The sequence below is a fragment of the Microcaecilia unicolor genome, chromosome 3, assembly GCF_901765095.1.
Source record: "Microcaecilia unicolor chromosome 3, aMicUni1.1, whole genome shotgun sequence".
In the NCBI taxonomy this organism is placed as follows: domain Eukaryota; kingdom Metazoa; phylum Chordata; class Amphibia; order Gymnophiona; family Siphonopidae; genus Microcaecilia; species Microcaecilia unicolor.
The window spans coordinates 233,328,743-233,350,934 of NC_044033.1; the positions used below are offsets into that span (position 1 = coordinate 233,328,743).

General features: G+C 44.4%; 1 protein-coding gene across 4 annotated transcripts in view; it reads left to right on the forward strand.

Annotated features, from left to right (window-relative positions):
• Positions 1 to 22,192, forward strand: part of LOC115466373 (deleted in malignant brain tumors 1 protein-like) — a 278,988-nt gene that overhangs the window by 191,678 nt on the left and 65,118 nt on the right. For all 4 annotated transcript variants that reach the window (XM_030197563.1, XM_030197566.1, XM_030197565.1 and 1 more), the window contains one exon: positions 19,685 to 19,987. In XM_030197563.1, coding sequence (XP_030053423.1) covers positions 19,685 to 19,987 — 303 coding nt within the window. The remainder of the gene's footprint in view (positions 1 to 19,684; positions 19,988 to 22,192) is intronic.

Here is a 22,192-nt window from a genome sequence, read left to right on the forward strand (position 1 = left end):
TACACAAATGGGATGAGAGCTGATGTGGAGGACCAGGATTGGGATTGATATCCCCAGCAGAGAGCAGGAGAAGGAGCAAGAGAGTAAGGAGAAAAGTAGGAGAGGCTTGACGACAGTGAAGAAGGCAAGATGTACTCAAGATGATGAAAGCAGAAGGTTGGTATTGTGTTCCTGCAGTATACAGTGGTTTCAGATGGAGAAACAGATTAGGAAGGGACAGTACCAAGAACAGAAAGTGTACTGGAGCCATAAGAAGTAACTGGGAAAAAATATAAAGTGTATAGAGAAAATGCTCCGGCGCTTGGCAGCTGAAGTGAAGGCCCTGGGAGGATCGGGGTGGACCTGTGAGTCACCCTGGAGAAGGCTTTGAGGATATGCAGATGGGCTGCAAGTCGAAGGCAGCTGGTTAGAGCACTGGGCACCCAGAGTGTATCGGAGTGGACCTGGGAGTCAGCCAGGAGAAGGCTGTGAGGATATGCAGATATTCTGCAAGTCCTCCACAGCACCTGGAAGGTAGCAGGTGGGAGAGTTGGGCACTTCCCAGCCAAGAAAAGGCTTACCAGGGGTTAGTCCGAAGCCAGCATTCCTTCCCCAGGTTTAATTTTCTCAGCAGTCTCTCATGAGGAACTTTGTCAAAAGCTTTCTGAAAATTTAGATACACTACATCCACTAGCTCACCTTTATCCACATGTTTATTTACGCCTTCAAAAAAATGAAGCAAATTGATGAGGCAAGACTTCCCTTGGCTGAACCCATGCTGACTATGTCCCATTAAACCATGTTTGTCTATGTGTTCCATAATTTTATTCTTTATAATAGTTTCCACTATTTTCCTTGGCACTGAAGTCAGGCTTACCGGTTTGTAATTTCCCAGATCACCATGGAACCCTTTTTAAAAATTGGCATTATATTGGCCACCCTCCAGTCTTCAGATATTAAGATTGATTTTAACAACAGATTACCAATTACTAACAGCAGATCAGCAATTTAATGTTTGAGTTCTTTTGGTAACCTAGGGTGTATGCCATCCAATCCTGGTGATTTATCACTAACTTGTCAGTTTGGCTCAGTATGTCTTCTAGGTTCAGAGATTTCTTTCAGTTCCTCCGTATCATCACACTTGAAAACCATTTCTGGTACAGGTAATGACTGAAGCAAAGAATTCATTCAATCTCTCCGTTATGGCCTTGTCCTCCATGAGTGCCCCTTTTGCTCCTTCATGATCTGGCAGTCCCACGGATTCCCTCACAGGCTTTCTGCTTCTGATGTACCTGAAAAAGGTGTTACTTTGAGTTCTTGTCTCCACAGCAAGTTTCCTTCATATTCTTTTTTTTTTTTTAGCCTTCTTTAGCAGTGCTTTGCATCTAGCTTGGCACTGCTTATGTTGCATCTTATTTTATTTATTCAGATCCTTTTTCTATTCTTTGAAGGATGCTCTTTTGGAGTGGAGGAGTGGCCTAGTGGACTTTGATCCTGGGGAACTGAGTTCGATTCCCACTCCAGCTCTTTGTGACTCTGGGCAAGTCACTTAACCCTCCATTGCCCCTGGTACAAATAAGTACCTGAATATACTATGTAAACCACTTTGAATGTAGTTGCAAAAACCACAGAAAGGCAGTATATCAAGTCCCATTTCCCTTTCCCTTTCATAGCCTCTTTTACTTCACCTTTTCATCAAGTTGGCCGTTGTTTACTCTTCTTTCCCCCTTTGTTAATACATGGAATACATCTGGTCTGGGCTTCTATGGTGGTATTTTTAAACAACAGCCATGCCCGAATTAAAGTCCTAACCTTTGTGGCCAACCCCAGCTTCTTTTTAACCATTTTCCTCATTTTGTCATAGTCACCCTTTCGAAAATTGAATGCTGTTACAGTAGATTTCTTTAGTGACTTTACTCCAGATAGCAGCTCAAATTTGATCATGTTATGATCACTTGTTTCCCAGCAGATCCAGCACCGTTACCTCTCGTACCATGCCACACATTCCACTGAGGACTAGACCTGAACTAGCTCCCCTTCTGTTGGTCCTTGGACCAGTTGCTCCAAGAAAGTCATTTATTACATCTAACATAGTACATAGTAACTTGGAGGGGCATAATCGAACGTCGCTGGCGAAATAGGTCGCCGGCTATCTATTTTGGCGGCGGCGCAATAGCTGGCCGGAACCGTATTTTCGAAAAAGATGGCCGGCCATCTTTTTTTTCGATAATATGGTTTAACCCGGCCAAATGCCTTGGATTTCGCCGGGTTTGAGATTGCCGGTTTTGTTTTTCAGCGATAATGGAAAAAAATGCCGGCCATCTCAAACCCGGTGAATTTCAAGGCATTTGGTCATGGGAGGAGCCAGCATTTGTAGTGCACTGGTCCCCCTGACATGCCAGGACACCAACCGGGTACCCTAGGGGGCACTTCTAAAAATTAAAAAAATATATACAAATAGCTCCTAGGTCAATAGCTCCCTTACCTTGGGTGCTGAGCCCCCCAAATCCCCCCAAAACCCACTCCCCACAATTCTACACCATTACCATAGCCCTTATGGGCGAAGGGGGGCACCTACATGTGGGTACAGTGGGTTTTGGGGGGGGGGAGGTTGGAGGGCTCAACACTTAGCACTACAAGTGTAACAGGTAGGGGGGGATGGACCTGGGTCTGCCTGTCTGAAGTGCACTGCACCCATTAAAAACTGCTCCAGGGACCTGCATACTGCTGTCAGGGAGCTGGGTATGACATTTGAGGCTGGCATAGTGGCTGGCAAAAAAGTGTTTTATTTTTATTTTTTTACTGTGGGAGGGGATTGGTGACCACTGGGGGAGTATGGAGAGGTCATCCTATTCCCTCCGGTGGTCATCTGGTCAATTGGGGCACCTTTTTGAGGCTTGGTCGTGAAAATTAAAGGACCAAGTAAACCCGGCGAAATACCGATGAACGCTGCTTTTTTTTCCATTATCCGCAAAAGCCGGCCATCTGGTAGCCACGCCCATGCCCGCCCATGTCCCGCCTTCACTAAGCTGCTGACACGCCCCCTTGAACTTTCACTGGCGAGGCAACGGCGATGGTGTAAAAAACGCTGCTTTCGATTATACCGCTTTTGCGAGATCGCCGGCCATCTCCCGATTTATGTGGGAAGATGGCCGGTGATCACTTTCGAAAATAAGCCTGTTAGTAAACAAGGCCCTTAGTCAACATATCCATGCAATCTTTAATTCTGACTGCAAATCAGTAAAGTGACCAACTATGGAAGTAGATATTTAAGGGGGATGTTATCGACTTGGGCTACCGTTAAGTTGGGTTATTTTACCACAAGTTGCATAAAATGGGACTTGAAACAACCTGACTTGTGGTAAAATAACCTGGACTCCTGCCTATTAGGAATAACTGAGAACCTCGATTTACAGTTTTTCTGTTGGTCACTACTGTTCTGATTCATGTTTAAACCCTGTTCAAATTCTTGAGCCTATCAGAGATAATGATAAAAGGTTCCATTAGCGTCCAGTTCTTCAAGGGGTCCTTTTTCCAAAAGCACGCTAGCATTTTTAGCGCATGCTAAAAATAAACATGAGCTAAACGCTAGAGACTGGGTGTCTCTAGTGTTTAGCGTGCACTAATCATTAATGCACACTAAAAATGCTACCACGCCTTTGTAAAAGACCCCCCAAGTGAATTATTCTGTTTTTCTATTTCAGTGCCCTATGTTCTGAAGGGGTGTTAGCTGCCAAATGTTAGTTAGGAAATAACCAATAAGAAGGTATCATTTTTTGTTTTAATTTTTTAACCTTTATTTCTGTGCATTCTAATGGACTAATATGGCAACCACATTACTTTATCATAAGTAATTCAGGGGCCCTTTAACATAGCAGTGGCAAGCCCAACGTGGGCTTAATGCACACTAGTATGGAGCTACCGCTGGCCCAATGCAAGCGCTGGTGGTAGTTCTAGCCCCGGTGCGCACTATTTCCCGCACTAGGGAAAATTGGCCTCTATTTTGTAGCGTGGCGCTAACCCGGTAGTAATAAGGAAGCACTGCGTGCTACCTGATTAGCACGGGAGCCCTTACCACCACCTCAATGGCTAAGTGCTCTCCCTGCATGGCCATGTAGAAAGAGCAATCATACCACATGGCCTTGTCTTTTTTTCAGCCTTTTTACCCGCTACGGTGAAAAGGACCTCAGCGCAAGGCAGAAAAGGCCCCCACCACTATCACAGGGCCCTTTTTACCACAGCTTGATAAAAGATTTGTACCAGACTCATAAAACCATTGAATCTGAAAAGGCAAAAGTGAGAATTCCAGTAACATCTACTAATTTCACATTTCAGTGTTTGCTTTCACATTCGCATGCGTTGGAAAGAGATTTCTGTATGTTTTTCCAGGTTTTTGTCTGTTTGAGAGAGTAGTTTTCAAAGCTATTTACCTATGTAAAATTGTCCTCATCAAATGCAGTTTAAATTACACATAGATTGTATAGCATAAGGTATTTCAGTGGCCATATTTCGTTTAGGGGAGCACAACAGCATGTATCAGGGATGGGCTGTCATTTACGTAGGAAATGTTAGTGACATATCAAATGTGGTTCACAGATGAAACAAACAGAAAATAACATTTCATTTTGTGGGGTTTTTTCCCCTCCGGGGACAAGCAAGCTGTAATATTCTCACAAGTGGATTGACGATCCGCGTCGGCCCATGAATCAGCATAGTAGATAGCAAAAAAGTTGCCAGAGCCTTCTGACACACGCACCGCACCCCACCGCGCATGTGTGAGGTGCCTTCCCACCCGCCGCGTGCCCCATGCTCCTGCTCCTCAATTCTTCTTTTACCGTGTGAGGCGTAGCAGTTTTCTCTATAGCTCCCTAGTAGTCAGGGAAGAGCCTTTTTGTCAGTGCCTCTATGTCATTTGGTTTTTTCCTTCGATTTTGTTTCTTTTACAGTTGTTTAAAAAAATATATTTTGTCCTGAGGACTTCCGGTTGGGGAATAGAGTAGTGAGGCGGAAGGTGAAGCTGCTCCTGACACCAATTAATCTGCGCTCGTAATCAGCGTCTTTAATCATAACAAGACGATAGACTGAAAGTATAAAAGCATCCAGTATAGAAATATGGCCGGAAACAGAGGGCCTGAGGCGATGGCGACAAAAACGGGATGGAAAGAGCCCAAGGAGCAAGCACGCCCAAGAGATAACAAAATGGCGGATAAAGGAGCGCCAGACTCACCCTCGCCCAGCTCACTGTGGGCCGCTGAAATCACGGAAGAAGTGAAGGCGGCGGTGGAGCAAACAGTAGGGCAAAAGTTATAACTGATCCTGGATAAGCTGGACGGGATGGAAGAGAGGCAGGCTATGCTGATCACAGAACTCCACGAGGTGCAGCAGCGACTGGGACAGACGAGGAGGAGATCCGGAAGGTGGTAGAGGAGCGTCCGAAATTAATCGGCAGGCTGGAAGAGTTGGAGTTGCAGATGGAGGACCTAGAAAACCGCTCAAGGCGGAATAACCTGAGGCTTGTGGGGCTGCCAGAAAGTGTGCCTGAAAAGAATCTAGGCGCGTTTCTTGAAAAATGGCTGCCGGGAGAGTTGGAGAAGCAAGATCTCGCTAAAAAATTGAAAATTGAGCGAGCACATCGATTGGGGCCCCGGCAAGAAAATATGGACAGACCAAGGGTAGCAATACTAAAGGTCCTGAGCTATGCGCACAAGATAGAGATTTTACAAAGCATGAGAGCGGGGAAACAGCTGGAGTACCAAGGCAAGAAAGTTTTATGTTTCCAGGACTATTCGCTGAAGGTCTCCTCAGCAAGAAGAGAATTTGGGCCCATCTGTTCTAAATTGTTTGGACTTAAATACAAATTTAGCCTCCTGTACCCAGCACAACTGAAGGTGATAAACAATGGACAAGTGGTATTCTTTGACAAAGTGAGGGAGGCTAAAGAATATGTTGACAAGTTAACAGAGGGCAGCGAGCAAGGAGAAAGCAACAGGTGAAGGAAATGGATCCAACAGAGCCAGACGGTTCTGGCGTTGAATTCACAATAGCAGGAGGCTGAAGGAGGTTTCAAGTTGGATATTGCACACGTTGGTGCTGGTTTGAAGTTGAGAGTCATATGAGTTTTCAATTGATGTTAAACAAAGACTGAAAGTGTAATAAGAACATTCAAAGGGCCGGAGCCCTTAGTGCAGTAAGAGAGTGTCCTAATCCCGTGGATACAGAAGTCACAATGCCTACGGGCATGTTTAGGGTAAAGTATGTAAGAGGGGTTGAAAGTGGGTGGGGGAGGAGGGAGAGGGGAAGGGGGGATGGTAGGCCTAGGGGGGATGGACGAGGGGGGGATAGTAGGGAGTGACGAATGTGGATGCATGAGGTGTATGAATGTTGGATATGGACGAGAGGCAGCGGAGGTGGGAAGTATGAGAAGGAAAGCTGGGAAGATTGCCCGGGAGGTGGAGGCTGGGGCACCTCTTGGGTGGCGATAGATTGGAAGCAGAGGATGGAAGGTCAAACTACTATTGGGAGTTGTCAAAATTAAAGATTGTGACATGGAATGTTGGGGGTATACATTCCCCAATAAAGAGACAAAAATTTTTAAAAGTCCTAAATGACCAGAAAGCAACAATAGCCTTCTTACAAGAAACACATTTAACGCGAGAAAGCACGAGAAACTGAAGCGTTGGTGGGTGGGAGAAATCATGGAGTTCCCGGCAGTCAATGGGAAAGGTGGGGTGATAATCCTGATACGCAAGGGGATGCATGTGAAAGTAAAGAAACTAATCTAGAAATGTTAAGTAGTAGTAGTAGTAATCAAAGACAATAGAGAGCGGTATGTCCTGGTGGCCCTAGAAATAGAGAGACAACCTTTACTGCTATGTAACATATACACACCCAATAACTTTGAAAAGTTATTTTATAGACAAATACTGCGTAGAGTGCAGGATATGGGAGAGGGACTGATTATACTGGGGGGAGACTTCAATGAGGTAAGAGAGCCGAAACTAGATAGATCTAATCCAACGGGAAGAGAGTTGTCCAGGAGCCAAAGGGGCTTGGGGATGCTGGAAGAGGCCCTGGAGGTGGTAGATGTATGGAGAACCCTAAACCCATTAGAACGAGATTACACCCACTTGTCCCGAGCCCACTCCACACTATCACGCATTGACTACATACTGATTGCACGGGAGCTGTTAACACAAGTTACGGGGACCAAGATTGGACCAATAGTGGTTTCTGACCATGCTTGGGTTTCAATAGATTTGAGGTTGGAAAGAGAGTCACAGGGAACCTTCTCTTGGCACTTTCCTGCTTACCTGTATAGAGATAGTCAATTTCAGTCGCAACTACTGAATAGATGGGCACAATATCAGGAGGAGCATGAAGCCCATAGGGAAGATGCAGTGCTTTTCTGGGAAGCTGCAAAAGCGGTCCTCCGAGGAGAAATAATAGCTTATAACAGTTTCAAGAAGAAGGCGCGGAAGCGGGAGGTGCTAAGGTGGGAAAAGAGGGTGACAACACTGAGGAGACAATATGGCCATAATCAGATGCCAGAAATGTGGGCTCAGTTACTAGAGGCGCAGCAAGCCCTTAACGAGCTATTGCAGCAACAAGCCCAAAAATCAGCAGAATTTTATAAATACCAACTGTATAAATTTGCTAATAAGGGAGGGAATTTTTTGGCGAAGTTAATAAATAAACAGGTAGGCTCCCGGAAAGTAATCTCACTAGTAAATAGGCAAAAAGAACTGAAACATAAAGATAGCGAAATAGCAGAGATTTTTAAACATTTCTACAAAGAGTTGTATAAGCCACAAACTGAGGTAGTGAAGCCTAGTGCGGCATACCTTGGGAGTGTTGATGTGCCAAAGGTGCTTACCGCAGACCTAAAGATCTTAAATGCTGCAATAACAGAGGATGAAGTAGACTGGGTGTTAAAGCAGAGCTCTCTTGGTAAGGCGCCAGGTCCTGATGGGCTCGGTAATGAATTTTACAAAATACTCTGACCGGAAATTGGAAACATACTTTTGGAGGTATTCAATTTGGTGATTAGATGGGGACAGATGCCCAGGCACTTGAATCAAGCTAATATAACAGTCATACTAAAACCGGGCAGACAGGCACATCTACCGGAGTCTTACAGGCCTATATCTTTGCTGAACTCAGAAACAAAATTCATAGCTAGGATAATAGCAAATCGGCTGGCTCGGTTTTTGCCAGCTTTGCTGGAGAAATCACAAGTGGGTTTTGTGAAAGGCCGGAAAGTAGTTAAAAATCTGAGACGGATAATTGGGGCATTAGAAAGAGTGCAGAGAGAGGGTACGCAGGCCATGCTAATTAGCTTTGATGCCAAAAAAGCCTTCGACAGAGTGGACTGGGGCTTCATGTTTGTGACATTAAAGGCCTATGGCATAAAGGGGTTCTTTGTGAAGGCAATAGGGATGTTATATAAAGATCCCAGGGTGAGAATCAACGTGAATGGGCCTTGCTTAGAATGGTTTATCATAGGTAGGGGAACAAGACAGGGTTGCCCACTTTCGCCACTTTTATTCGTGCTGAGTCTGGACCCACTACTGCGGGAAATAGGCAGCAATACAGATATCAAGGGGATGCGAATTCAGGATCAGGAATTCAAAACTGCAGCTTTTGCAGATGATTTGCTGGTGTTGATCACAGAGCTACCAAAAAGACTCTAGTGAAACAAATGTATAAAAAAATCTGATTTTATTGTTCCAATATGTCACCAAAGTGACATCTACTAATAAGTAACCACTCTCATTCAACACCATTCGTACCACTTATATACCATGCTACAAATATGAAAAAGTATATGTGAGCTCTATCTAATTTCCATGCGATTATCTAATATTGTTCAACATCCTATGATATCAAAACATAGAACTTATATCATAGACATTTCATATAGACAAAATATTCAAATGTTGTTCCTTGCTTCAAAAAGGACTGTAACAGATAATGTCCAAGCTAATATCTCTCACTGTCACTGGTAATACATCCCAAGAGTTAGTGAGTTTCTTTTCTCCGTTGTTATATTCCAATTCCAATCATGGACAACGCTGAAAATGCTTAAATATGTAGCCACTTTGTAGCTTCAGGAAGAAAGCGGCACGAATAAACACCTTATCAGTTAGAAAACTTCATTTCATGTGCAGCACAGTTCCTCAATGCTGGACCGCATTTCACTAAAATTAGATAGAGCTCACATATACTTTTTCATATTTGTAGCATGGTATGTAAGTGGTATGAATGGTGTTGAATGAGAGTGGTTACTTATTAGTAGATGTCACTTTGGTGACATATTGGAACAATAAAATCAGATTTTTTATACATTTGTTTCACTAGAGTCTTTTTGGTAACACTATTCAGGATTGACTCTAGTTATTCGGATAGTGTCCCCCTTTTTTCTATAAGTGTTGATCACAGAGCCCCAGAGATCACTGGAACAGCTGATGGAAAACCTTCAGGAATATGGAGACTTTTCAGGGTTTAAGTTGAACCTAGAGAAGTCGGAGGCCTTAGCTAGCGAGGGAATAGGATGAGAGGTATGGAGCCAGACAAAGTTGCGCCAGGCAAATACGGTATTTAAATACTTGGGGATACATATGCCGATGGACCCTGTACAACTGTATAATGCCAATGTCCCCCGCTTGCTCAGGGAAACTAAAGCACAACTGGCAAAATGGGTATCTTTGCCGCAGTCATTTATGGGCAGAGTGCATTTATATCGAATGATTATATTCCCAAAATGGCTGTATGTGCTACAGATTCTACCTATTAAATTGTTGATTAAAGATCTGAAGATTTTGCAGAGGCACGTAGCGTGGTTTTGTTGGGCGGGGAAAAAATCGAAAATGAGGTGGCGATATGTCTATGGGGCGCAGTGTAGAGGCGGTTGGGCATGCCTGATTTGAAGGACTATAATCAGGCTTGTTTGATAAGACATGTGAGAGACTGGGTCTTGGGCTCGTCCACATATACCGATATGAGGTGGGAACAAGCATATTTTAGACCCTGGTCCCTGAGCTGTTTATTGCACTCAAAACGTGTGTGTGTGTGTGGGGGGGGTATACCACTCCCGGTGAAAGATAGTGTGTTATTGCGACCTTTGAGACAAATCTGGAGGGTGTTACTAGGTCACTGGGGACAGGACCCGGAGACTAGTGTGCTATTGTTGATAGCTGGCAATGTAGAGTTCCCAACGGGAAGGGAGAATCGAGTTTTTAGGGACTTGGAGAGGCAAGGGGCGACACTCTTGGAGAATTTCCTTCAAGCGGACGGGTCGTTGTTGTCCTATGACGAATTCGAAAGGAGATGTGCGGGAGGGCCGCTGACAAGGCTGGCCTACTTACAGCTGGTGCATTACCATAGGGGATTACCCCACCCAGTCTGCGCTCACATTGGCTTTTGGGGGGAAGGTTTGGGACTTCCTAAGGGGAGATGCAGTGGGGCAAACATCCATATCTTGGTTTCATAAGGCACTGGGAGAATTCAAACCTAAAAAAGGAATTGGTGAAGTAGTGAGGAGATGGGAGCAAGAGGTGGGGGGGGGGGGGGGGGACAATAGCAGAAAGGAAGGTGTTGTCTGCGCTCACAGGGCTAACAGGGGTAGTACATAGTGCGGAACTGCAGGAGTGCCACTTTCGAACAATACATAGGGCATATTTCTTGGGCAAGCAAGCATGGCATGCAGGGGTGGCGGGGGCAGATAGACGCCGAAAGTGTGGAGTGGGCTTGCCCTCATTGGCACATGGGATGTGGCAGTGTCAACCCATTTGGAGGTTCTGGACAGCTCTCGCCCAGTTTGTTTCAGGGATTTTGGGTTATAGGATACAGCTCACATTTGAATGGATAATGTTTAGTTCATCACTGGTGAGGGCAGTAGGGATGAGGGAAGAGAAGTTGTTCCTAAGTAAATCCTGCATTCTGGGGAAAAATGTATATTGAATCACTGACTGATGGACATACCGCCCTCATACTGGTATTGGAGGAATAAACTGCATATGCGTATGCTTTGGGAGGCAAAAGGTGCTCGATATACACCAAAATGGAGGCAACAATTTATTAAAACATGGGAGGCATATTTAAATGTTATAGCTCCTAAAGTTAGAAGCCAGGTGTTAAATGAATTGGGATGACTGTGGAATGAATGAAGGGGATGGGGGGGAGGTAGTGTTAAAGGGGCACGGGAGGGGGGAGGAGATTGCGGTGGAGTATCACTAAGTATATTGTAAGTAGTGACAATAGAGAACTCAAGTTGTGGTCTCACAGTTCCTTACAATCATATCATCCCTCATCCGTCTCTTTTCCAAGCTGAAGAGCCCTAAGTTCTTTAGCCTTTCCTCATATGAGAGGAACTCCATCCCCTTTATCATTTTAATCGCTGTTCTTTAAACTTTTCTAATTCTGGTATATCTTTTTTGAGGTATGGCAACCAGAACTGAACACAATACTCAAGGTGCGGATGCACCATGGAGTGATACAAAGGCATTATAGTATTTTTGGTCTTATTCACCATCCCTTTCCTAGCCTGCCATGTATGGGGAAAGCGCGGGGTACATATCTAATAAATAAATAATTCCTAACGTCCTGTTTGCTTTTTTGGATGCCACCGCACACTGAGCAGAAGATTTCAGCATATTATGTACAATGACACTCGGATCTTTTTGTTGAATGCTGACCCCCAAGGTGGACCCTAGCGTCAGGTAACTATGATTCAAATTATTCTGTCTAATGTGCATCATCTTGCATTGTCCACATAAAATTTCATCTACCATTTGGATGCCCAGTCTTACTTCAATATTTCACACAGTCCGTACATGTTTTAACAACCTTGAATAGTTTTTTATCATCTGCAAATTTAATAACCTCACTCATCATTCTGATTTCCATATCATTTATAAATATGTTAAATAGCACCGGTCCCAGTACAGATCTCTGCAGCACTCCACTGTTCACCCTCCTCCGTTGAAAAAAATGACCATTTAACTTTACCCTCTGTTTTTTTTTGTCCAATAGCCAATCCCTAATCCATACCAGAACCTTGCCTCCTATCCCATGACTCTCTTAATTTCTCAGGAGTCTCATGAGTAACTTTATCAAAAACTTTCTGAAAATTTAGATACACTACATCAACTGGCTCACCTTTATCCACATTTATTCATGCCTTCAAAGAAATGAAGCAAATTGGTGAGGCAAAACTTCCCTTCACTGAGTTCATCCTGACTCTGTCCCATTAAACCATGTTTGTCTACGTGTTCTGTAATTTTATTCTTTCTTAGTTTCCACTATTTTGCCCGGCACCGATGTCAGGCTTACCGGTCTAAAGTAAAGGGATTTGGATTAATTAACAAAGAGATTTGGTTCCTTGAATTTTTGGAAAGGTTCTTTCCCTGTTTTGGATTTGTATTTTGTTTCCTTTTTCTTTATGTCTACTTTTCTTTCTTCTTGATGTGGACTTTATGAAAAGTTTGTTTAAAAATCAGTTATATTTCCGTTTGTTTGGAGATCTTTGATGCTCCTTTCTTATTCTACAATTGATTTTAAATTAAGATAGAAACTTTAGTTTAAAAAATATAAATAAATGTAAAAAAGAACAAAAATAAAATAGAGGTCTAGAGGAGGAAGTGACGTCACGCAGAGTGATGGTAGCTTGAAAAAGAGCTCCATCAGGGCAAGGGAGTCAAAGAGCTAAAACCCCTTCCCTTTTGAGTCCCAGAGGGGGAACAAAGAGGCGATACAACGTGGCAAGATGCCCCCGAAGAAGGGCTTAGAAAAATACAAGTTTACTGCAATCCACGGAGGGAAAAACTGCAAGATTGGGGTGTATCAAAACTTGGCATGGAGCACATTGCAGAAACGCAGATCCTTTAGGGAAGTTACTATTTTTATGAGAGCTAAAGTGATATGTTATAGGTGGCTGTTTCCCTTTGCTATGTGGCTAACAGTGGAAGGCAAATCCCACAAGATCAAGACCCCGGAAGAGGCGTGGTCTGCTCTGAGGGCCTTGGGATGTAAAGGAATTCTGAATCGCTCGGAGATGGCTGAACGGGTTAATGAGTCTGTTCCGGTCATGAAATGGCAGACGGCGGTGGTAAAAGGGAAGACAAATGTGAAACCCACTGGTTGAAGGGCAGAGGAGCAGTGTTGTGCTGCATATGATGGATATCCAGAAAAGAGGACTGGGGTAGATTAAAGGGACTGGTTGGAGGGGTTCTAGGGAAGAATTTGAAGGGGGGTTGGAGTGGGAGGGGTGGCTTCAGGGGTGGAGATGGAGGAGGGGGGAGAGGGGGGATAGAGGATAGTAAGGGCTTGGGTTATTAGTAAGAGGAGTCTTAGGCCCTGGGTCTGCGGGTCAGGTGATGGCTGGTCTGCAGGTTGGCAGGTCCGGCACTAATGAGGGGTGGGAGGGGGGTTGGGGAGGGCAGTGCGGGGTGGGGGAAGGGGAAGCGGGGTTTTGGGGGGAAGGGGGGAGTGGAAGGAGGGGAAGGGGAAGGGAGCATCTTTGGTGGTAGATACATGGAATGTGAACGGACTAAATAATCATGGGATACGCAGTAGAGTGTTTAAAGAACTGGAGAGGCTGAACTGGGAGATTACATTTCTGCAAGAAACCCATCGACCAAGAGACATTCACATGTTACGTCATAGGCAGTATCAAGAAGTGGTGGCATATCAGGGGGTGGGGGCGAAGAGGGTGGGGGGGATAGCTATCTTGGTTAGGCAAAACTGTAGGTTTGTAACTAGACAGGTGTTTAGGGATAAGGAAAGGAGGTGCGTAGCCCTTAGAGTTTGGTTAAAGGGTAAGGAACTCATGCTGATTAATATTTATGCGCCAAATGGGAATCGGGAATTTTTTCAAAAGTTAAAGGAGGAGTTGTTGGGCTTTGTGGGGGGCCACATAGTGGTGGGGGTGATTTTAATTTGGGCCCAGATGCCAGGCTGGACCACTCAAAAGGGGGAGGTTATCATAGTGGACATGGGAGAAAAGCCTTGTTGCAACTCATGAAAGGGTTATAGGTGGTGGATTGCTGGAGATTGATACATGGAGCTCAGCAAGATTATACCTTTTACTCCCATGCTGCGCAGTCATATTCTAGGCTGGATGGGATTTCGATCCATCGCAATGCGTGGCATATGGTGGAGGGGCGGAAATAGAAACAATTAGTATTTCAGATCATGTGCCAACCTGGGTTAAGTTGCAGGGTCTGGGTTTGGAGGATTGTCAGGGGGTCTGGAGACTGAATGAGACTCCTTTGGGTGATGAGGATATTAGGGAGGATGTCCGACAGGCTATTCAAGAATTTAGGCACTTTAATGATAATGGAGAAGTGCCAGACGGTACTCTCTGGGATGCTTTATGGTGGTGTGGGGGGTCTTGATAAAATGGGGTGCCCGTCAGAAGCAAGAGCTGGGGAAGTGTTCTTTAGAAATGCGGATGCGGTTGCTGCATCTGGAACAGCTGCATAAGAGGAATCCTGACACACGAGTCTGGAAAGAGTTAAGGGAGGTGAGAGGAGAATTGATGCAAATGCAGATGGAGGAGGTGGAGTTTATGCACTGCAAATTAAAGCAACAATTTTTTGAGTTTGCAAATAAATCTAGCAAAATGTTAGCCAGATATTTGAGGGCAAGAAAGGGGCGTTCTAACATCCAAAAGATTCAGGGGAGGAGGTGGAAGTATATGGATAGGGAGATAGGGGAATGTTTTTTGAAATATTATAGAGAATTGTATAGGGCAGAGGGGGGCAATAGAGAGGAGGGTTGGACACAGTATTTGGACAAGTTCCCCCTGCAGCAGTTGGACGAGGAGAAGAGGGCTAGGATTGGGGAGCCTATTAGATTGGGAGAGGTACAGGGTGTGATCAAGAGGTTGCCAAATGGGAAAGCCCCTGGATTGGACGGATATTCAGGGAAATTTTACAAATGTTATGTAGATGAGGTGAGTGATTTATTAGTGAGGGTGGGAAATGGAGTTTTGGAGGGGAGAGGTCTTCCTAGGTCTACAGTGGTGGAAATAAGTATTTGATCCCTTGCTGATTTTGTAAGTGTGCCCACTGACAAAGACATGAGCAGCCCATAATTGAAGGGTAGGTTATTGGTAACAGTGAGAGATAGCACATCACAAATTAAATCCGGAAAATCACATTGTGGAAAGTATATGAATTTATTTGCATTCTGCAGAGGGAAATAAGTATTTGATCCCCCACCAACCAGTAAGAGATCTGGCCCCTACAGACCAGGTAGATGCTCCAAATCAACTCGTTACCTGCATGACAGACAGCTGTCGGCAATGGTCACCTGTATGAAAGACACCTGTCCACAGACTCAGTGAATCAGTCAGACTCTAACCTCTACAAAATGGCCAAGAGCAAGGAGCTGTCTAAGGATGTCAGGGACAAGATCATACACCTGCACAAGGCTGGAATGGGCTACAAAACCATCAGTAAGACGCTGGGCGAGAAGGAGACAACTGTTGGTGCCATAGTAAGAAAATGGAAGAAGTACAAAATGACTGTCAATCGACAAAGATCTGGGGCTCCACGCAAAATCTCACCTCGTGGGGTATCCTTGATCATGAGGAAGGTTAGAAATCAGCCTACAACTACAAGGGGGGAACTTGTCAATGATCTCAAGGCAGCTGGGACCACTGTCACCACGAAAACCATTGGTAACACATTATGACATAACGGATTGCAATCCTGCAGTGCCCGCAAGGTCCCCCTGCTCCGGAAGGCACATGTGACGGCCCGTCTGAAGTTTGCCAGTGAACACCTGGATGATGCCGAGAGTGATTGGGAGAAGGTGCTGTGGTCAGATGAGACAAAAATTGAGCTCTTTGGCATGAACTCAACTCGCCGTGTTTGGAGGAAGAGAAATGCTGCCTATGACCCAAAGAACACCGTCCCCACTGTCAAGCATGGAGGTGGAAATGTTATGTTTTGGGGGTGTTTCTCTGCTAAGGGCACAGGACTACTTCACCGCATCAATGGGAGAATGGATGGGGCCATGTACCGTACAATTCTGAGTGACAACCTCCTTCCCTCCGCCAGGGCCTTAAAAATGGGTCGTGGCTGGGTCTTCCAGCACGACAATGACCCAAAACATACAGCCAAGGCAACAAAGGAGTGGCTCAGGAAGAAGCACATTAGGGTCATGGAGTGGCCTAGCCAGTCACCAGACCTTAATCCCATTGAAAACTTATGGAGGGAGCTGAAGCTGCGAGTTGCCAAGCGACAGCCCAGAACTCTTAATGATTTAGAGATGATCTGCAAAGAGGAGTGGACCAAAATTCCTCCTGACATGTGTGCAAACCTCATCATCAACTACAGAAGACGTCTGACCGCTGTGCTTGCCAACAAGGGTTTTGCCACCAAGTATTAGGTCTTGTTTGCCAGAGGGATTAAATACTTATTTCCCTCTGCAGAATGCAAATAAATTCATATACTTTCCACAATGTGATTTTCCAGATTTAATTTGTGATGTGCTATCTCTCACTGTTACCAATAACCTACCCTTCAATTATGGGCTGCTCATGTCTTTGTCAGTGGGCAAACTTACAAAATCAGCAAGGGATCAAATACTTATTTCCACCACTGTATGTCTGAGGTGGGGGTGGTGGTTCTCCTCAAGCCAGGGAAAGACCCAATGAGGTGTGGATCGTATAGGCCCATTTCGTTATTGAATGTAGATGTGAAGATAGTGGCGAAGGTGTTGGCTAACAGACTGGCTAAGGTATTGCCCAGATTAGTGAATGTGGATCAGGCGGGATTTATCCCTAGAAGGCAGATGGGGGACAATATTCGGTGTACTTTACACTTGATATGGGAAGCACAGAGGGGAGGTAGCAGGATGGTTTTGTTGGCTATAGATGCAGAAAAGGCCTTTGATAGGGTTTGTTGGGGATTTCTGAGGGCTGTGTATGGTGTATGGGCTTGGGGGAGAATTTTTGTAAGTGGTTGGCAGCCCTATATGATAGTCCAAGGGCTTGTCTTAGGATAAATGTGGGATATACAGGTTTCTTTTCCGTTGGGAGAGGGACCAGACAGGGTTGCCCGCTCTCTCCTCTTTTGTTTGCGTTGTATATGGAGCCCTTGGCGGAAGTAATATGCTTGCATCCAGACTTGCGCGGAGTTAGGGTGGGGGGGGGGAGGGAACATAGAATAGCATTATTTGCTGATGATGTGTTGATGTATGTGGTTGATCCAGAACAAACGCTGCCCAAGATATTGGAGATTTTGGATGAGTTTGAGGTGTGTGCGGGGTTCAAGGTCAACATGGATAAAAGTGAGATATTGGGAGTATCGTTATCCCCAGAGGAGGCAATAAGACTGGGCGGGAGATTTCCCTTTAAATGGGCAAAAAGTAAACTCCGGTATTTGGGGATTCAAATTCCGTGTGACCTTGATAGGGTGAGCAGTATTAATTATGGCAAGATTGTAGGTCAAATCAGGTCTGAGTTGTCTCGATGGAGGGGGTTGTGGCTGTCTTGGTGGGGACGTTTGGCAGATGAATGTTTTGCCATGGTTGCTTTTTCTGTTTCAGGCTTTACCAGTGGAACTCCCTAGAGGAACAATTAAGCAGATACAGGGACTGATAACACAGTTTATTTGGAATGGGAAACACCCTAGATTAGGGAGTCGGGTTATGTGGGGGGGCACCTGAGAAGGAGGCAGGGCGGTTCCCAATATTGAATGGTACTATTATGCGGCCCAGGTAAGGATGCTTATGGGCTGGGAGAGTGAGAATATGAAGCCCGGTTGTCAGGTGGAAAGGTCCTACAGCTCTCGTAGGGAGCTTCATTCTTACTTGTGGACTACGGAGGGAGCGGGAGGCTTATCTGAGGGGTGGTCTAATCCATATATGAAACACTTGATAGGAGCGTGGAGGAGAGTTCGGAGGAGATGGGTGAGGTTTCTACACTGACGCCCATGAGGTGGGAACCAAAATTTGGGGCAGGGAGGGTGAATGCTCGATTTGGGTGCTGGGAGAGGAATGGGCTGATAAATTTCCGCAATGTGCTGCAGGGTGGTAAAATGTTGAGTTTTGAGATGCTGTGCTCCAGGTATGGTTTAACAGAGGGGGATAGGTTTGCGTATGTGCAGGTCCAACATTTTGTGGGGGCAATGGGATGGAGGGGGACAAATCTTCAAGAGAGGGAGTGTTTAGAAAATTTGTGGATAATTTTTAGAAGGGTTCCCAGACCTATATCAGTGCTTTATAGATTCTTCCAGGGAAGTGATCCTAGATCGTTTGGGTTTCAAGGGGCATGGGAAGTAGATTTGGGATGTAAATTTACTGACCAGGAATGGGAGACTATTTGTCGAGAGGTATATAAAGCATCGATGTGTGTCCTGGTACAGGAGAATGCATATAAAGTTCTTACCAGATGGTACTGTACACCTGAAAGGTTGCAGAAAATGTATCCGGGAACGTTGGATAGATGTTGGAGGTGTGGGATGCACAAGGGATCCTTTCTTCACATCTGGTGGACATGCTCTAATGTGGTGGAATTTTGGCACGGGGTGATGAAAGGGTTGGTTAACTGACAAATATTTCTTTGGTGTGTGGGCCTTGGGGAATGCCTTTTGGGTTTATACAATGAGAGGGAATCTTGGGAATTTGGTAAATGGCTTAGATGGGGTTTTGCGGCAGCCAAATGTCTTATAGCCCACAGGTGGAAATCTCCGAATTCTCCTACATTGGAGAAGTAGGACAGATTGGGACAATTAATACACATGGAGTACCTTACAGCGTATAGAAGGGAGGGGACCTTGAAATGTAAAGGGGGGTGGGCTTGGTTAAAAGCAGGGGTAAAGAGTATATAGGTGCTTATTACTGGGGGTGAAGGGGGAGAAAGGGAGGAAATAGTGGGGGGAGTAGGGAAGGGTTTGGGGTCTGGGGGTGGCGGGGAGATGGTTGGGGGGGACTGGGATGTTTTGGTTTGGGGAAAAGGAATATTATACATAAAATTGCACACATGTATATTCTTGACTTGTGCTTCACGGTGGCGGAGGCTACCCAATTTTGGACTAACTTCACTTACGGCCTGGGTCCTGGGGGCAGTCGCCTTGCCGGCCCATGGCTCCATTTAGCTCCTAGGAGCCGGGTTTGTTTCTAACCTTGATGTTTCTAAGGTGTTCGTAATATTTGTAGGGGGGTGGGGGGGGGGAATCTGGGGGAATGCAGCTGTTTTTTGTTGGGAGGGGGTAATGGAGGTGTGAACAGGGGGAGCTCAGGTTATATATATTGTTATTATCAATATATATACCTTATCAAGGTAAGGTATACACAAAAAGTAGCACATGTGAGTTTATCTTGTTGGGCAGACTGGATGGACCGTGCAGGTCTTTTTCTGCCGTCATCTACTATGTTACTATGTTACTATGTTGTTATTATTAGGTTACAGGTGTTTGTAGTGTGCCGGTGTAATAGATGGCTCCTGCGTGGGCCGTGGGGGGGTAACTTGTGTTAGTGGGTTAAAGTTTGTTATGAAGTATTTGCATTTCAATAAAAATTTAAAGTAAAAAAAAAATAGAGGTCTCGTCCATTTAATGGCTGAAGACAAAATATTACTTCACGTATGTTAGGGTATCATTGTAGCGAATGAGTCATTTATTTAAAAAATAGTCAGGTTCAGTTTTCTCACACACCTTATCTTATGTTTCACTTTTGTCATTTTGTTTCCTAACAGATCTGATATTAGTGGATGGTCCAAGTTCCTGTACTGGACGAGTGGAAGTGGCTCATGGTGATCAATGGGCAACTGTGTGCAGCCAAGGCTGGGACTTGCGGGATGCTCAGGTTGTGTGCAAGCAACTGAACTGTGGCTCAGTGTTATCAGCATTGGGAAATTCTCAGTATGGGCATGGGAATAGAACCACATGGTTTTCAGATATGAATTGCAAAGGCACAGAGGATTCCCTCAGCAAATGCTCAACCAGCACAGGGAATATGAACTGCAGCCGTGCTAGAATTGCTGGTGTGGTGTGTTCAGGTAATTTTTTTAACATTTCTATATTGACCTGACTTTAAAAAGAGACAATAAATGAAGTGGCCTGTGCTACAGTGTAGAGATTTGTTTACTTCATTAACCAGCCTCCTGCATGTAAGGTCTATCAGCATAGGAGCCAACTTTTCACATTTATTGGGGGTGCTAAGCACAATGGAAATAACCCCTCCCTGTACACATACAAGGAATTTTCTCAATATTGGAGGTGCTCAAACAACCACAGAGTCGGCTCCTATGTCAGGATTGAAGAAGTTGTTAAATAGCATTTATAGCCTTGAAGTGATGGAGTTTCAACCGTTGCTCAAAAGCAACACCCACTAGCCAATCAGGGTGCATTCACAGTGGAGGTCTCATAGCATAAAAATGGGACCTGTGCTAAAATGCCATGTTCTAAACTAATATCAGCCTTTGTTGATAATTATGACCATCCCACGATATTTTCTGGGGGTTCTTAGTGAGCTTTGACAAAGACAGCTACTTAATCCCTTTGGTCTCTCTTTTCCCCAAGAAAAGATGTAAAGTTGAGGAGATTCAAATGACAGAGACTCTAAATGCTGTGAGCAGCATTATAAACTTTTTGGGATCCTGCCAAATACTTGTGACTGGCTGCATAAGTAGAGACCTTCAGTGAATTTATGAATTACTATGTATGTGACCTTTTTATGCTACCCAGTACTTTCCAGAATTAGGAGAGCTCTTCTTGCCAGTGAGATAATAGTAGGAGAAGAGGTCTTGGTGAGAAAACTGAATAGTATTAAGACTAAAGGCAGTTTCCTGTCTGGCTGACCAAGCCATTGCACCAGAAGAAGTCTTTGGATGGCTAAACCATTGTACCGGCACATGAACAGTGCATACATAAGAACATAAGCGTTTGCCATATTGGGATAGACCAAAGGTCCATCAAGCCCAGTATGCTGTATCCAACAGTGGCCAACCTGGCAAGATCCCAGAAGAGTAGAATACATTTTATGGTGCTTATCCTAGAAATAAGCAGTGGATTTTCCCAAGTCCATTTTAATAATTGTCTATGGACTTTTCCTTTAGGAAGCCATCCATGCCTTTTTTTAAAAACCCTGCTAAGCTAACTGCTTTTACAACATTCTCTGGCAACGCATTCCAGTGTTTAAGTACACATTGAGTGAAGAAATATATACTCCAGTTTGTTTTAAAATGACTATTTTGTAGCGTCATTGTGTGACCCTAGTCCTAGTATTTTTGGAAAGAGTAAACAAGTGATTCATGTCCACTCATTATTTTATAGACCTCTAACCCATCTTTTCTCCAAGCCTAACAGCCCTAGCCACTTTAACCTTTCCTCACAGGGAATTTTTCCTATCCCCTTTATAATTTTTGTTGCCCTTCTCTGTACCTTTTCTAATTCCACTATATTATTTTGAGATTCTGTAACCAGAATTGCACACAGTACTCGAGGTACGGTCGCACCATAGAGTGATATAAAGGCATTATAACATCTTCATTTTTGTTTTCCAGTCCTTTCTTAATAATACCTAACATTCTATTTGCTTTCTTAGCCGCTGCCACACACCGAGCAGAGGGTTTCAACAATGACACCTAGATCCTTTTCCTGATCAGTGACTCCTAATGGGGAACCTTGCATCACGTAGCTATAGTTCAGGTTCCTCTTTCCCACATGCATCACTTTGCACTTGCTCACATTAAACGTCACCTGCCATTTGGTTGCCCAGTCTCCCAGTCTTGTAAGGTTGTCTTGCAATTTTTCACAATCTTGTGATTCAATAACTTTGTGTCAGCAAATTTAATTACCTCACTAGTTATTCCCATCTCTAGATCATTTATAAATATGTTAAAAAGTAGCGGCCCTAGTAAAGACCCCTGCAGGACCCCACTATCTACCCTTCTCCATTGGGAATACTGACCGTTTAAGCCTACTCTCTGTTTTCTATCTTTTTTTTATTATTATTTTTTATTTGCAGAGTCTTTATTGAAAATTGAGAGATATTACACAAACACAACGACTACAACCAATAGCATCTGCAAGCATTGTATAACTTTTAAATCAGTACAACAAGATTGCACTAAGCTTGAATTAAACAGTAAGGTAGACTCCCAATGCGAATACAAGAACTAACACAGTACTCCTAGATTTTTGAAACACGAGTTTACAAATTCCCACCCAACCCACCAAAGAGAAAATAAACTAATAAAATA